General features: G+C 67.1%; 1 protein-coding gene across 4 annotated transcripts in view; it reads left to right on the top strand.

The window, feature by feature from the left end:
- LOC142825942 (microtubule-actin cross-linking factor 1, isoforms 6/7-like) overlaps window positions 1-15,697 on the top strand; it is a 186,953-nt gene that overhangs the window by 155,143 nt on the left and 16,113 nt on the right. For all 4 annotated transcript variants that reach the window (XM_075918189.1, XM_075918188.1, XM_075918187.1 and 1 more), the window contains 2 exons: window positions 10,287-10,449; window positions 14,469-14,623. In XM_075918189.1, the coding sequence (XP_075774304.1) occupies window positions 10,287-10,449; window positions 14,469-14,623 (318 nt within the window). The remainder of the gene's footprint in view (window positions 1-10,286; window positions 10,450-14,468; window positions 14,624-15,697) is intronic.

Raw genomic sequence — 15,697 nt, forward strand, 5'->3', positions numbered from 1 at the left:
GCTCCGACGCAGGGGAAGCAGGCCCGGCTGGGAGCCGGAGTGACCCTGAGCCTGGTAACTGAGCCCAGGCAGGCAGAGCCCAGAACGCAGGCAGTGCGGCCCAGGGGTGTGTCTGTCGTGGCAGCCTCACCAGCCCCCCACACTGGCAGGCCAGGTGGCCCCAGGTCCACTCTGTGCCCTGCTCCCAGGCAGCGGGTGAAAGGGTATAACCCATCCCCCACCTCCCCCCAGACACCCCAGTGCTCCCTGTGCCCCCCAGCCCCCCTCACACAGGGGAGAGGTTATAACCCATCCCCCACCTGCCCTCAGACACCCCAGTGCTCCCTGTGCCCCCCCAACCCCACCTTACACAGGGGAGAGCTTATAACCCATCCGCCACCTCCCCTCAGACACCCCAGTGCTCCCTGTGCCCCCCCAGTCCCCCTTACACAGGGGAGAGGTTATAACCCATCCCCCACCTCCCCTCAGACACCCCAGTGCTCCCTGTGCCCCCCCAGCCCCACCTCACACAGGGGAGAGGTTATAACCCATCCCCCACCTGCCCTCAGACACCCCAGTGCTCCCTGTGCCCCCCCAACCCCACCTTACACAGGGGAGAGCTTATAACCCATCCGCCACCTCCCCTCAGACACCCCAGTGCTCCCTGTGCCCCCCCAGCCCCACCTCACACAGGGGAGAGGTTATAACCCATCCCCCACCTCCCCTCAGACACCCCAGTGCTCCCTGTGCCCCCCCAGCCCGCCCTTACACAGGGGAGAGGTTATAACCCATCCCCCACCTCCCCTCAGACACCCCAGTGCTCCCTGTGCCCCCCCAGCCCCCCTTACACAGGGGAGAGGTTATAACCCATCCGCCCACCTCCCCTCAGACACCCCAGTGCTCCCTGTGCCCCCCAGCCCCCCTTACACAGGGGAGAGGTGATAACCCATCCCCCACCTCCCCTCACACACCCCAGTGCTCCCTGTGCCCCCCAGCCCCCCCTTACACAGGGGAGAGGTTCTAACCCATCCCCCACCTCCCCTCAGACACCCCAGTGCTCCCTGTGCCCCCCAGCCCCCCTTACACAGGGGAGAGGTTATAACCCATCCCCCACCTCCCCTCACACACCCCAGTGCTCCCTGTGCCCCCCCAGCCCCCCTTACACAGGGGAGAGGTTATAACCCATCCCCCACCTCCCCTCAGACACCCCAGTGCTCCCTGTGCCCCCCAGCCCCCCTTACACAGGGGAGAGGTTATAACCCATCCCCCACCTCCCCTCACACACCCCAGCTCTCCCTGTGCCCCCCCAGCCCCGGGCCTGACAGGGGGGGTTCTAGAACCCAGTCCCACCTACCCGGACGGGTTCTCCGGGTCCCAAGGAACCAGCCCCAGATCCCCGGTCAGTTCCCACGCTGGATCTTCCCCACGAGATCACGCTGGGCCCGTCCTTTAGCATCCACCCCCTGAGGGGTTATTAACGAGAGAGAGGGAAGGCGGGACTGAGGCTGTGAAGGCGAATCCGTCGCACGCACCAGGCACCCAGTTCTGGACGCAGGCTCTCAGCAGAGATGCTACAAGCTGCCGGCTTAGCAGTCTCTGGTGCCCATCCTGTGCCAGGGCGGGTCGGCCTCCTTCCCGCTCGCTGCCCCCGCAAGGCTGCACATGGGATCAGGAGCGAGATTACAGCCGAGACGGAGACGCCTCCTGGTGCTTTATATCCCTTTTATCTCCCAACCTGGAGCTGGTCACATGATCAAGTGACCGGTCTGTGTCCCATGCCAGCCGCCATTTTGCCCAGTCCGGTCTGCAGGGTCCCAGACGCCTCCCTCAGGTGTGCAGGGGCCCCTCCGAGAGCCAGTGTCCCTGGGGCCGGGCTAGTTCGCACAGTCACTGACTGGACAGCCCCTCCCTACAGCAGGCCGTGCAGGCCCATTGCTCTGTGTCAGGCAGAGAGCTGTTACAGCACAAGCACAGGGCCCATATCCAGAACTCCGCACTCAGACCTCACACAGGTACATGAGCAGCATGTCTAGAATCAGTAGGGCGTGAGCTTTCCTTTGACACCTCACATGGCCACTTTGTACAGACTTTGGGGCAAATGCCCCCCTATGGGCGCAGCAGTGACCTGTCTGCTCCCTTGAAAATTCAATAACGTGACTCACGACCCCAGCATGGCCCCAGCACGGCCTCAGCGTGGCCCCAGTGCAGCCCCAGTACGGACCCAGTACGGCCCCAGCACAGCCCCAGTATGGCCCCAGCACAGCCCCAGTACAGTCCCAGCATGGCCCCAGTGCGGCCCCAGCATGGCCCCAGTACGGCCTCAGCATGGCCTCAGCGTGGCCCCAGCACGGCCCCAGTACTGCCCCAGCACGGCCTCAGCGTTGCCCCAGTGCAGCCTCAGCGTGGCCCCAGTACGGCCCCAGCACGGCCCCAGTACAGTCCCAGCATGGCCCCAGTACTGCCCCAGCACGGCCTCAGCGTTGCCCCAGTGCAGCCTCAGCGTGGCCCCAGTATGGCCCCAGCACAGCCCCAGTACAGTCCCAGCATGGCCCCAGTGCGGCCCCAGCATGGCCCCAGTACGGCCCCAGCACGGCCTCAGCGTGGCCCCAGCACGGCCCCAGTACTGCCCCAGCACGGCCTCAGCGTTGCCCCAGTGCAGCCTCAGCGTGGCCCCAGTACGGCCCCAGCACGGCCCCAGTACAGTCCCAGCATGGCCCCAGTACGGTCCCAGCATGGTCCCAGCATGGCCCCAGTACAGCCTCAACATGGCCCCAGCATGGCCCCAGTACAGCCTCAACATGGCCCCAGTACGGTCCCAGCACAGCCCCAGTACGGTCCCAGCATGGCCCCAGTGCAACCTCAGCGTGGCCCCAGTACGGCCCCAGCCCAGCCCCAGCCTGACCCCGGTGTTCACTCGACCCCTCCCTGGCCTGCGTGGCTCAGCCCGGGGGGCAAACGCCCCAGTGGGCTCCGCACTGATTGACCTGTGTGACGACGCGTTGGGGGTCCCCCGTCTCCTGCACCCCCGAACAGACTCCACCAGCCAGTAGAATAGGGGTGGGTTATTGCTTCCCCAGTACACAGACAGCACAGATGTCATCAGGTTACAGGGCAGGCCTAGGATGCCTCAGCCCCCCTTGATATGGGGGGGGGTCTCGGCTTCTAAACCCCCCAGCCTGTTGCTGAGGCTGCCTCCTCCATGCTCCCAGACAGAAACTAACTCCCTCTCCTCCAGCCCTGCCCCCCGGCCAGGGCAGCATTCACCTTCCTTTGTCCCTCTCCATGGGGGGTAGCTGGTCGGGGTTGAGAGATCCCTTTGCATAATGCCCCATCCCTGTCCTTCTGGGCTGTGGTACCGGCGGCAGCCAGTGGGGTTACCACAGACCCATAGAAACCAGCAAGTTCCCCCCCACTATGTCACAACCTGCCGTAACATCACGGCTCCTCCCCTTCCCGTGTGGGGGGCTCAGGCCTGCCCCGACATGTGTGGGGCGTTCACTGGGGAAGGAGCCATGCGCAGGTTTCCTCTGGCGCTGCAGGTGAAGGTGCCTCCGTGAAATGGTCTTGGGGGGGAGGAGGCACTGTACAGCCCTGCACCATGCTGCACTCGGGGGGGGGTCACACCCCTGAGGGGGAGCCTGACCGCTCAGTAACTTGCCCAGTGTGCCCGCCCTGGGGGGCACTGGTAACATTCACCAGTCCCTGCCCCCGGCCCGTGCCCATTCACCCCTCCATGGCACATGCCCACCCAGCCGCCGTGGGGTGCAGGGCTCGCTCTGTCTCGCCCCCGGCCGGGCCCACCCAGCTGCCGTGGGGTGCAGGGCTGTGACGACGCGTTGGGGTCCCCCGTCTCCTGCACCTCGAAATGGCACGAACAGACTCCACCAGCCAGTAGAATGGAGGTAGTTTATTGCTTCTCCAGGATATAGCACAGCACAGATGTAATCTGGTTACAGGAACTGGGGCTAAGAGGCCTCAGTGCCCCCTTGAGATGGGGGAGTCCCAGCCCCCTCCCCAGCTCCTTCTCCCCTGTTTTCCAGACAGGAACTAACCCACTCTCCTCCAGCCCTGCCCCCAGCCAGGGCAGCATCCACCTTCCTTTGTTTCTCCCCATGGGGGGTGGCTGGTCCGACCAGTTTGGAGCCACCTTTGCATAATGACTCCCCCCTTCCCTGCTGGGCCGTGCTCCAGACAGCAGGGGTCACCACAGCCCAGCAAGTACCCCCACTACGTCACAGTTCTCCCCCCTCCGAGAGCGAACTGAGCAGGGTCACTCCGCTCGTGACCTGGGGAAGTTCGGGCCCCTCGCTACAGGACAGCGCGTCGGCGATGATGTTGGCGCTTCCCTTGACGTGGGTCACTTCCATGTCGTAGTCCTGCAGGAGCAGGCTCCACCGCAGCAGCTTGGTGTTGGTCCCCTTCATCTGGTGCAGCTGGGTCAGGGGGCAGGAGTCGGTTACACCGTGAAACGCCGGCCAAACAGGTACGGCTGCAGCTTTTGCAGGGCCCACACCATGGCCAGGCGTCCCTCTCCACGGTCGCGTAGCTCCGCTCCCGGGGCAGCAGCTTCCTGCTCAGGTACACGATGGGGTGACGTTCCCCTTTCTCGTCCGCCTGCATCAGCACCGCCCCCAGCCCGGTGTCCGAGGCGTCAGTAAACACGATAAAGGGCTTGTCGAAGTCTGGGTTTACCAACACTGGGGCCTTGGCCAGGGCTTCCTTCAGTGCACAGGAGCCCCCCGCACTGCTCCGTCCAGACCACCCTGTCGGGCCTCCCCTTCCTGCACAGCTCTGTGATCGGGGCAGCGATGGAGCTGAAGTTGGGTACAAACCTCCGGTAGTACCCCGCTGTGATGTAGTGGGGGTACCTGGCTGGTTTCTATGCTGCTGGCTCTGGGGTAACCCCCACTGGCTGCAGTTGGGAACACGGCCCAGCAAAACAGGATGAGTCATTATGCAAAGGGTCTCAACCTGTCTGACCAGCCACTCCCCATGGAGAGAAACAAAGGAAGGGGGATGCTGCCCTGGCTGGGGGGCAGGGCTGGAGGAGAGTGAGTTAGTTTTCTGTCTGGGAGCATGGAGGAAACAGCCTCAGCAAAGGCTGGGGGGTTTAGAAGCCGAGACCCCTCATATCAAGGGGGGCTGAGGCATCCTAGGCCTGCCTTGTAACCTGATGACATCTGTGCTGTGCTGTGTACTGGGGAAGCAATAAACCACCCCTATTCTACTGGCTGGTGGAGTCTGTTTGTGCCATTTCGGGGGTGCAGGAGACGGGGGACCCCCAACGTGCCATCACACCCGCCATCCCAAAGAAAGCCTGGACCAGCTTCTTGGTCTGGGGCACAGGCCAGTCTCGGATGGCCTCCACTTTGGCCGGCTCTGGCTTCAAGCAGCCGCTCCCCACCTTATGGCCCAGGTAGGACACTTCGGCCATTCCAACCTTGCACTTCCCAGCATTTACGGTCAGCCCAGCCTCCCTCAGCCGATCCAGTACCTGGCTGACCTGGGCCACGTGGTCCTCCCAGGCCTGGCTGGAGATGCAGGTATCATCGATGTACGCTAGGGCACAGTTCTCCATTCCCCACAGCAGCTGGTCCACCAGGCGCTGGAACGTGGCCGGCGCCCCTTTGAGGCCGAAGGGCAGGACCAGGAACTCATAGAGCCCCAGTGGCGTGATGAAAGCCGATTTCAGTCTGGCCTCCTGGTCTAGCGGCACCTGCCAGTAGAGCCTTGGTGAGGTCCAGGGTCGTGAGGTAACCAGCTCCCCCCAGCTTGTCCAGGAGCTCGTCGGGCCTTGGCATCGGGTAGGCATCGGACACAGTGATGGCATTGAGCTTCCGGTAGTCCACACAGAACCGGATCGACCCGTCCTTCTTGGGAACAAGCACCACCGGAGAGGCCTAGGGGCTGGAGGACGGCTGGATCACCCCCAGGGCCAACATGTCCTGGACCTCTCTCTCCAGGTCCTGGGCTGTCTTCCCCGTGACCCTGAATGGGGAGCAGCACACCGGGGGGTGAGTGCCCGTCTGCACCCAGTGGACAGCCAGGCTGGTGAGACCAGGCTTGTCGGGGAACAGCTGCTGGTGGGAGCGCAGTACCTCTCGGATCTCGGCCTGCTGGGCCGGGGTGAGCTGGTCCGAGAGGGAAATTGACTCCAGTAAAGAGTCCTCTCCGGTCCCAGGGAACAGGCCCACCAGGGGATCCTCCCCCAGCTCCTCCCAGGGCTTACACACGGCCAGCACCGAGTTCTCCCTGTCCCAGTACGGCTTCATCATGTTAACATGATATACCTGCTGGCCGCGTGTCCGGCCCGTCAGCTCCACCACGTAGTTCACCTCGTTCAGCTGCTTAATCACCTTGAAGGGGCCGTCCCAGGCGGCTTGCAGCTTGTTCTTCCTCACGGGGATCAGGACCATCACCTGGTCCCCGGTAGCGTAGGTGCGGGCCCGTGCATTGCTGTCGTACCAGACCTTCTGCTTCCTCTGGGCCCTGCTCAGGTTCTCTCTGGCCAGGCCCATGAGCTCGGCGAGTCTTTCCCGGAACGTCAGGACGTAATCCACGACCGGCTCACCCTCCGGGGAGACCTTCCCCTCCCACTCGTCTCTCAGTAAGTCCAGGGGGCCCCTCACTCGCCTCCCATATAGCAGCTCGAACGGCGAGAACCCCGTGGACTCCTAGGGCACTTCCCTGTACGCAAACAGCAGGTGTGGTAGGTACTTGTCCCAGTCCTGCGGGTGTTTGTGCATAAAGGTCCGTAGCATCTGCTTCAGAGTCCCATTGAACCGCTCCGCCAACCCGTTGGTCTGGGGGTGATACGCCGAGGCCCAGGTGTGTTGCACCCCACTCTTCTCCCACAAGCACCGGAGCAGGGCCGACATGAAGTTGGATCCCTGAAAATGGTCAGCAGGGCATCTGCCTCGATGGAGGGCAGGGCCACGGCCTCGGGGTAGCGGGTGGCAAAGTCCACCACCACCAGGATGTATTTCTTCCCCGTCCGGGTCGCTCTGTTAAAGGGCCCCACAATATCCATCGCCACCTTCTGGAAAGGCTCCTCTATGATGGGCAGGGGTCTCAACGCAGCTTTCCTCCTGTCTTGGGCCTTCCCCACTCGCTGGCAGGAGTCGCAGGACCGGCAGTACCGCTGGACAGCTGCAAACATCCCCAGCCAGTAGAAGTTTTGGAGCAGCCTCAGCCGGACGGGATGTCATGGGCCAGGTGTAGCAGCTTGCGGCGATACCTTTGGGGGACCACCAGCTGCCGCTGGAGCCCCCACGCCCCTACCTTCCTGGGGGGAAGCCATTCCCGGTACAGAAATCCCCTTTCCCACCGGAACTTCTGGCAATCTCCTCCTAGGGTTTGAGCTGCACCCAGATCCCTCAGGGCCTCCAGAGAGGGATCCGCCTGCACCTCAGCCTGGAATTCAGCAGCTGGGGCTGGGACAGGGCCATGGTTTCCCCCACTGCCTAAGTCCAACTCTAGGTCTGCTGGGACGGGGCCCTGGGCCCCCTGTTGGGGGACCTCCTCGAGTTCCGGGTCACCAGCCCCTCGCTTGCTCTGGCTACGGGTGGTGACCAGCGTCCTGTGGGGTTTGTCTGGCCACTCCTCCAGGTCACTCCCCATCAGCACCTCGGTGGGCAAGTGCGGGTGCACCCCCACTTCCTTGGGGCCCTCCTTGGCCTCCCACTTCAGATGCACCCTGGCTACGGGTACCTTAAAGGGGGTGCCGCCTATGCCCCTCAGTGTCAGCTGAGTGTCGGGTAGCATACGGTCTGGGGCCACTATGTCGGGTCGGGCCTGCGTCACCTCCGCCCCCGTGTCCCAGAAACCCGTCACCTTCCTACCATCCATCTCCAGGGGTACGAGGCAGTCCCTCCGCAGGGGCCTCCCTGCCCCCACCTGGTGCACGGAGAAATCCGCCTCCCGAGGGTCAGACTTCCCAGGGGAGGTGCACCGAGCATCCTTCCCCCCACTCTGAGCTGAGGTTTGCCGGCCAGCCCCTGCCTCTGGGGCAGCCTGCCCTTCCTCCCGCCCCAGCCAGTTAACCCTGGAAAGTCCCAGGTCATGGGACCTGTTCTTGCGCCTGGTGCATTGAGCCCTCTTGTAGCCTCGTTGCCCACAGCGATGGCAAGTTAGGTTCTGTGGGCCCATTCGGGTCGGCTCTGCCTGGGTCCTGGCTGGTTTTCTAGGTCACCGATGACTGGTCCTGGTCCCTGGGGCTCGCCTCAGAGGTGCCTCTCTCCGTCGCTCAGCTGAGAACCGGTCTCTGCGCAATTCTCTTTCTCTCCGGGACTCCCGTTCACACCCGGACCGGCTCTCCGTGAACTCATCCTCCAGTCTCCCGGCCTCCTGGGGGTTCTCTGGTCTCCGGTCCTTGAGCCACAGCCTCAGTTTGGGTGGGCACGCTTCATAGAGCTGCTCCATCATAACCAGCTTAAGCAGCTCCTCTGTGGTCTGGGCTCCGACTCCAGACACCCACTTGCGGCTGTATTGCGCCAGGCGGGAGGCCAGGTCCACATTGGTCTCCCGTGGTCCTTTCTGTACCCCCCGGAACTTCTTCCTGTACATCTCGGGGGTCAGCCCGAACTTGTGCAGCAGGGCCTCCTTGACTCGGTTGTAATCCCCTGGCTGTAGGTCCTCCAGCTGACCGAGCACTCCGGCCACCTCCTGGCTCAGTGCGGGGACGAGCTCCTGTAGCCAGTCAGCTGGGGGGACCCGTTACAGTTCACAAGCCCTCTCAAAGGAGCTGAGGAACCCGTCTATGTCGCCCATGTCCTTCAATTGGGCCACCGTGAGCCTCTCCAAGCGCCTGGCAGCCCCGGGACCCTGGGGCCCATCCGCATTCAGTGTAGCCGGGACCCCGCTGGTTCTCCGCTCTGCCATGGCCAACTCATGCTGTCGCTGCCTCTCTCGATCTTGGCGCTCCTTCTCTCGATCTTGGCGCTCCTTCTCTCGGTCCTGGCGGTCCCTCTCTCGATCTTCTACCTCCAATTCCTTCATCCGCAGCTGGATCTCCAGCCGCCGCAGCTCTGCTCGGCTGGCCCCTGCCCTAGATGGGCTACGGCTTGCAGGCTTCCGGGGGGAAGCTGTCTCATCTCTCCGGTGGGTTCCAGCGCTCCTTCCCCTCTTAGAGCCTGACACGCTCTCAGGAGGGGTCTGGCTGCTTCCCCTGGGGACAAGATCCTGGCCCCGTGGCTAGTCATTTTCTTCTAATTGGGCAATCAGCTGGGCCTTGGTTGCTTTCTGCACAGGCAAGCCCCTCTCTCTGCACAGCTTCACCAGCTCTGCCTTCAAGAGTCGGGTGTAGGCCATCTGCCTGCTGGTCCCCTCGGTGCAGACTCACCAGTCTAGTGCTGCAGCGCCCCACGATTACCAGGAACCGCTTCGCTCTGATTCCAGCATGCCTGGCTCCAGGGCTCTTGCTTCTACGGCGCCTTGTCGCTCGCCGCTGGAAGCTCCATCCACAGGGTGCAGTGCATTCCACTCCTGACACCAGTGTGACGGCGCGTTGGGGGTCCCCCGTCTCCTGCACCCCTGGAATGGCACGAACAGACTCCACCAGCCAGTAGAATGGAGGGAGTTTATTGCTTCTCCAGGATATAGCACAGCACAGATGTAATCTGGTTACAGGAACTGGGGCTAAGAGGCCTCAGTGCCCCCTTGAGATGGGGGAGTCCCAGCCCCCTCCCCAGCTCCTTCTCCCCTGTTTTCCAGACAGGAACTAACTCACTCTCCTCCAGCCCTGCCCCCCAGCCAGGGCAGCATTCCACCTTCCTTTGTTCCTCTCCATGGGGGGTGGCTGGTCGGACCAGTTTGGAGCCACCTTTGCATAATGACTCCCCCCTTCCCTGCTGGGTCTTGCTACAGACAGCAGAGGTTGCCACAGCCCTAGCAAGGCACCCCCACTACCTCACAAGGGCTCCCTCTGTCCTCACCCCCGGCCAGACCCACCCAGCTGCCATGGGGTACAGGGCTCACTCTGTCCTCGCCCCCGGCCAGACCCACCCAGCTGCCGGGAGGTGCAGGGATCGCTCTGTCCTCGCCCCCGGCTGGGCCCACCCAGCCGCCGTGGAGTGCAGGGATCGCTCTGTCTCGCCCCCGGCCAGACCCACCCAGCTGCCGTGGGGTGCAGGGATTGCTCTGCCTCGCCCCCGGCCAGACCCACCCAGCCACCGTAGGGTGCAGGGCTCGCTCTGCTTCGCCCCCGGCCAGACCCACCCAGCTGCCGTGGGGTTCAGGGCTCGCTCTGTCTCGCCCCTGCCCATCCAAGCCCCTCTCCCCAGTTCATTCCTGGTGTCCCTGTCTCTGAGGTGGAGGAGTTTGCGCACTTTGACTTCGGCGTCTGGAGGAAGCGGTACATGGAGTGGATCAGCCACAGGAAATCCCGGGTCCTGGATGTTTTCCGAAGCATCGACCGGGACCAGGATGGGCGGATCAGTCAGCAGGAGTTTATCCAGAGTGTCCTCTCCTCCAGTGAGCAGGGGTGTTGGGCCGAGAGTGGGGGGTCCCTCTGGCGTCTGCGGAGCCATGCGCCCTTCCCCGACCTGTGCGGAGCCCCGCGCCCTTCCCCGACCTGTGCGGAGCCCCGCGCCCTTCCCCGACCTGTGCTGACCCCCGTGCCCTTCCCCGACCTGTGCTGACCCCCGTGCCCTTCCCCGACCTGTGCGGAGCCCCGCGCCCTTCCCCGACCTGTGCTGACCCCCGTGCCCTTCCCCGACCTGTGCGGAGCCCCGCGCCCTTCCCCGACCTGTGCTGACCCCCGTGCCCTTCCCCGACCTGTGCGGAGCCCCGCGCCCTTCCCCGACCTGTGCTGACCCCCGTGCCCTTCCCCGACCTGTGCGGAGCCCCGCGCCCTTCCCCGACCTGTGCTGACCCCCGTGCCCTTCCCCGACCTGTGCGGAGCCCCGCGCCCTTCCCCGACCTGTGCTGACCCCCGTGCCCTTCCCTGACCTGTGCGGAGCCCTGCGCCCTTCCCCGACCTGTGCGGGGCCCCGCGCCCTTCCCCGACCTGTGCGGAGCCTCGCGCCCTTCCCCGACCTGTGCGGAGCCCCGCGCCCTTCCCCGACCTGTGCGGAGCCTCGCGCCCTTCCCCGACCTGTGCGGAGCCCCGCGCCCTTCCCCGACCTGTGCTGAGCCCCGCGCCCTTCCCAGACCTGTGCTGAGCCCCGTGCCCTTCCCCGACCTGTGCAGAGCCCCGCGCCCTTCCCCGACCTGTGCGGAGCCCCGCGCCCTTCCCTGGCCTGTGCGGAGCCCCGTGCCCTTCCCCGACCTGTGCGGAGCCCCGCGCCCTTCCCCGACCTGTGCTGACCCCCGCGCCCTTCCCCGACCTGTGCGGAGCCTCGCGCCCTTCCCCGCCCTGTGCGGAGCCCCGCGCCCTTCCCCGACCTGTGCGGAGCCCCGTGCCCTTCCCCGACCTGTGCTGAGCCCCGCGCCCTTCCCCGACCTACGCGGAGCCTCGCGCCCTTCCCCGCCCTGTGCGGAGCCCCGTGCCCTTCCCCGACCTGTGCAGAGCCCCGCACCCTTCCCCGACCTGTGCGGAGCCTCGCGCCCTTCCCTGGCCTGTGCGGAGCCCTGTGCCCTTCCCCGACCTGTGCGGAGCCCCGCGCCCTTCCCCGACCTGTGCTGACCCCCGTGCCCTTCCCCGACCTGTGCGGAGCCCCGCGCCCTTCCCCGCCCTGTGCGGAGCCCCGTGCCCTTCCCCGACCTGTGCAGAGCCCCGCGCCCTTCCCCGACCTGTGCGGAGCCTCGCGCCCTTCCCTGGCCTGTGCGGAGCCCTGTGCCCTTCCCCGACCTGTGCGGAGCCCCGCGCCCTTCCCCGACCTGTACTGACCCCCGTGCCCTTCCCCGACCTGTGCAGAGCCCCGCGCCCTTCCCCGACCTGTGCGGAGCCCCGCGCCCTTCCCCGGCCTGTGCGGAGCCCCGTGCCCTTCCCCGACCTGTGCTGAGCCCCGTGCCCTTCCCCGACCTGTGCAGAGCCCCGCGCCCTTCCCCGACCTGTGCGGAGCCTCGCGCCCTTCCCTGGCCTGTGCGGAGCCCTGTGCCCTTCCCCGACCTGTGCGGAGCCCCGTGCCCTTCCCCGACCTGTGCTGACCCCCGTGCCCTTCCCCGACCTGTGCAGAGCCCCGCGCCCTTCCCCGACCTGTGCGGAGCCCCGCGCCCTTCCCTGGCCTGTGCGGAGCCCCGCGCCCTTCCCCGACCTGTGCGGAGCCCCGCGCCCTTCCCCGACCTGTGCGGAGCCCCGCGCCCTTCCCCGACCTGTGCTGAGCCCCGTGCCCTTCCCCGACCTGTGCAGAGCCCCGCGCCCTTCCCCGACCTGTGCGGAGCCCCGCGCCCTTCCCCGACCTGTGCGGAGCCCCGTGCCCTTCCCCGACCTGTGCGGAGCCCCGCGCCCTTCCCCGACCTGTGCTGACCCCCGCGCCCTTCCCCGACCTGTGCGGAGCCTCGCGCCCTTCCCCGCCCTGTGCGGAGCCCCGCGCCCTTCCCCGACCTGTGCGGAGCCCCGTGCCCTTCCCCGACCTGTGCTGACCCCCGCGCCCTTCCCCGACCTGTGCTGACCCCCGCGCCCTTCCCCGACCTGTGCGGAGCCTCGCGCCCTTCCCCGACCTGTGCGGAGCCCCGCGCCCTTCCCCGACCTGTGCGGAGCCCCGCGCCCTTCCCCGCCCTGTGCGGAGCCCCGCGCCCTTCCCCGACCTGTGCTGACCCCCGTGCCCTTCCCCGCCCTGTGCGGAGCCCCGCGCCCTTCCCTGACCTGTGCTGAGCCCCGCGCCCTTCCCCGACCTGTGCGGAGCCCCGCGCCCTTCCCCGACCTGTGCTGAGCCCCGCGCCCTTCCCCGACCTGTGCGGAGCCCCGCGCCCTTCCCCGACCTGTGCGGAGCCCCGCGCCCTTCCCCGACCTGTGCGGAGCCCCGCGCCCTTCCCCGACCTGTGCGGAGCCCCGCGCCCTTCCCTGACCTGTGCGGAGCCCCGCGCCCTTCCCTGACCTGTGCCGAGCCCCGCGCCCTTCCCCTCCCTGTGCCGAGCCCCGCGCCCTTCCCCTCCCTGTGCCGAGCCCCGCGCCCTTCCCCTCCCTGTGCGGAGCCCCGCGCCCTTCCCCTCCCTGTGCGGAGCCCCGCGCCCTTCCCCGACCTGTGCTGACCCCCGCGCCCTTCCCCGACCTGTGCGGAGCCTCGCGCCCTTCCCCGACCTGTGCGGAGCCCCGCGCCCTTCCCCGACCTGTGCGGAGCCCCGCGCCCTTCCCCGACCTGTGCTGAGCCCCGCGCCCTTCCCCGCCCTGTGCGGAGCCCCGCGCCCTTCCCCGACCTGTGCTGACCCCCGTGCCCTTCCCCGCCCTGTGCGGAGCCCTGCGCCCTTCCCTGACCTGTGCTGAGCCCCGCGCCCTTCCCCGACCTGTGCGGAGCCCCGCGCCCTTCCCCGACCTGTGCTGAGCCCCGCGCCCTTCCCCGACCTGTGCGGAGCCCCGCGCCCTTCCCCGACCTGTGCTGAGCCCCGCGCCCTTCCCCGACCTGTGCGGAGCCCCGCGCCCTTCCCCGACCTGTGCGGAGCCCCGCGCCCTTCCCTGACCTGTGCGGAGCCCCGCGCCCTTCCCTGACCTGTGCCGAGCCCCGCGCCCTTCCCCTCCCTGTGCCGAGCCCCGCGCCCTTCCCCTCCCTGTGCCGAGCCCCGCGCCCTTCCCCTCCCTGTGCGGAGCCCCGCGCCCTTCCCCTCCCTGTGCCGAGCCCCGCGCCCTTCCCCTCCCTGTGCGGAGCCCCGCGCCCTTCCCCTCCCTGTGCGGAGCCCCGCGCCCTTCCCCGCCCTGTGCGGAGCCCCGCGCCCTTCCCCGCCCTGTGCCGAGCCCCGCCCCCTTCCCCGACCTGTGCGGAGCCCCGCGCCCTTCCCCGACCTGTGCGGAGCCCCGCGCCCTTCCCCGACCTGTGCTGAGCCCCGCGCCCTTCCCCGACCTGTGCGGAGCCCCGCGCCCTTCCCCGACCTGTGCGGAGCCCCGCGCCCTTCCCCGACCTACGCGGAGCCCCGCGCCCTTCCCCGACCTGCGCGGAGCCCCGCGCCCTTCCCCGACCTGCGCGGAGCCCCGCGCCCTTCCCCGACCTGCGCGGAGCCCTGCACCCTTCCCCGGCCTGTGCGTAGCCTCGCGCTCTTCCCCGACCTGTGCTGAGCCGCGCACCTTTCCCTGACCTGTGCCGAGCCCCGCGCCCTTCCCCGACCTGTGCTGAGCCCCGCTCCGGTTGGCCTGGCTGCTGCGAACTGCGTACGCCATGCATCCCCTGGTCCCCATGGTGACGATGCGGTGGCTGGGGGTCACGGGTGGGAGCAACGCTGGCCGGCATTCGGGGACTAGTGGGGTCCGACCTTTGTGCAAGGAACAGAGTAATGTGCAAGCACACGGGCGCAGGGGCAGAGTCCCGCACAAGGGGATCTCTCCCTCGGGTTGGGGCTGGCCTGCCGAGCCCCGGCTGCAGGGGCAGGAGGGGCTCTCTGACTGCCCACTTCCCCCCCAGAGTTCCCCACTAATGTCCTGGAGATGAGCGCCGTGGCCAGTATCTTTGACATGAACGGTGACGGCTTCATCGACTACTGTGAGTTCGTCAGCGCCCTGCACCCCAGCCGGGACCCGCTGCGGAGGGCCGCTGACGCCGACCAGATCCAGGCCGAGGTACCCAGAGCGCGGGACCGGCGGCTCAGGGGCAGGGAGGGCCCGGGAGCTGGAGCGGCGAGCACTGGCTGCTACTGCCAAGGGGGATGGGCAGCGCGCGGGAGCCAGAGCCATGGCCTGGGCTATTGCGGCGCCAGGCAGGGCAGAGGGCAGCCCAGACAGCCCCTAGAGCAGGGCCTGTGACAGGACTTCAGCCTGATCAGCGCTGGAGACTCCACCCTGCCCTGAGTCCCCCGTGCAGTCCCCCCCCAGGAGCAATGCAGCCTGACTCCTGCCTGCATGTCTCGGGCTTCAGCGCCCAGGATCCAGGGGCCCTTCCTCCACCACCCACTATGGAGCCTTTGCCCGGAGCAGGCGCTCGCAGGCGGTTCCACGCCGCAGGCGCTCCGTATGCCAGGCCAGCCCCCCGGAGACACTGGCTTTGCCAGGCCGTTCCTAAGGCCTCCGCTTCTCCCCAGCTAACGCGCGGCTGTGGAAGGGGCCGGGGCTGGCGTCACCGGGCAGGAGTCCCCACGACAGGTCGTCTGTGCCTCCCTCGGCCAGCGGTCAGCGGGGTGCACATGGCACCAGGCCTCTGGCAGGCGGGGGCAACGCGGGAGCTCCGGGGACACTCCTGAGACAATCTGTTCAGGGCGACTTGCTCAGAGCCGGGGCTACTTCCAGCCCAGGACTGGGGTCCTCCCCGTACGGCACGAAACCAGCCACACTGGCTAATGCAAAGTCACACGAGCAATCCCCTCAGACACCCCAGTGCTCCCTGTGCCCCCCAGCCCCCTTACACAGGGGAGAGGTGATAACCCATCCCCCACCTCCCCTCAGACACCCCAGTGCTCCCTGTGCCCCCCAGCCCCCTTACACAGGGGAGAGGTGATAACCCATCCCCCACCTCCCCTCAGACACCCCAGTGCTCCCTGTGCCCCCCCAGCCCCCCTTACACAGGGGAGAGGTGATAACCCATCCCCCACCTCCCCTCAGACACCCCAGTGCTCCCTGTGCCCCTCCAGCCCCCCCTTACACAGGGGAGAGGTGATAACCCATCCCCCACCTCCCCTCAGACACCCCAGTGCTCCCTGT

Source organism: Pelodiscus sinensis, unplaced genomic scaffold (genome assembly GCF_049634645.1).
Source record: "Pelodiscus sinensis isolate JC-2024 unplaced genomic scaffold, ASM4963464v1 ctg119, whole genome shotgun sequence".
Classification (NCBI taxonomy): Eukaryota; Metazoa; Chordata; order Testudines; family Trionychidae; genus Pelodiscus; species Pelodiscus sinensis.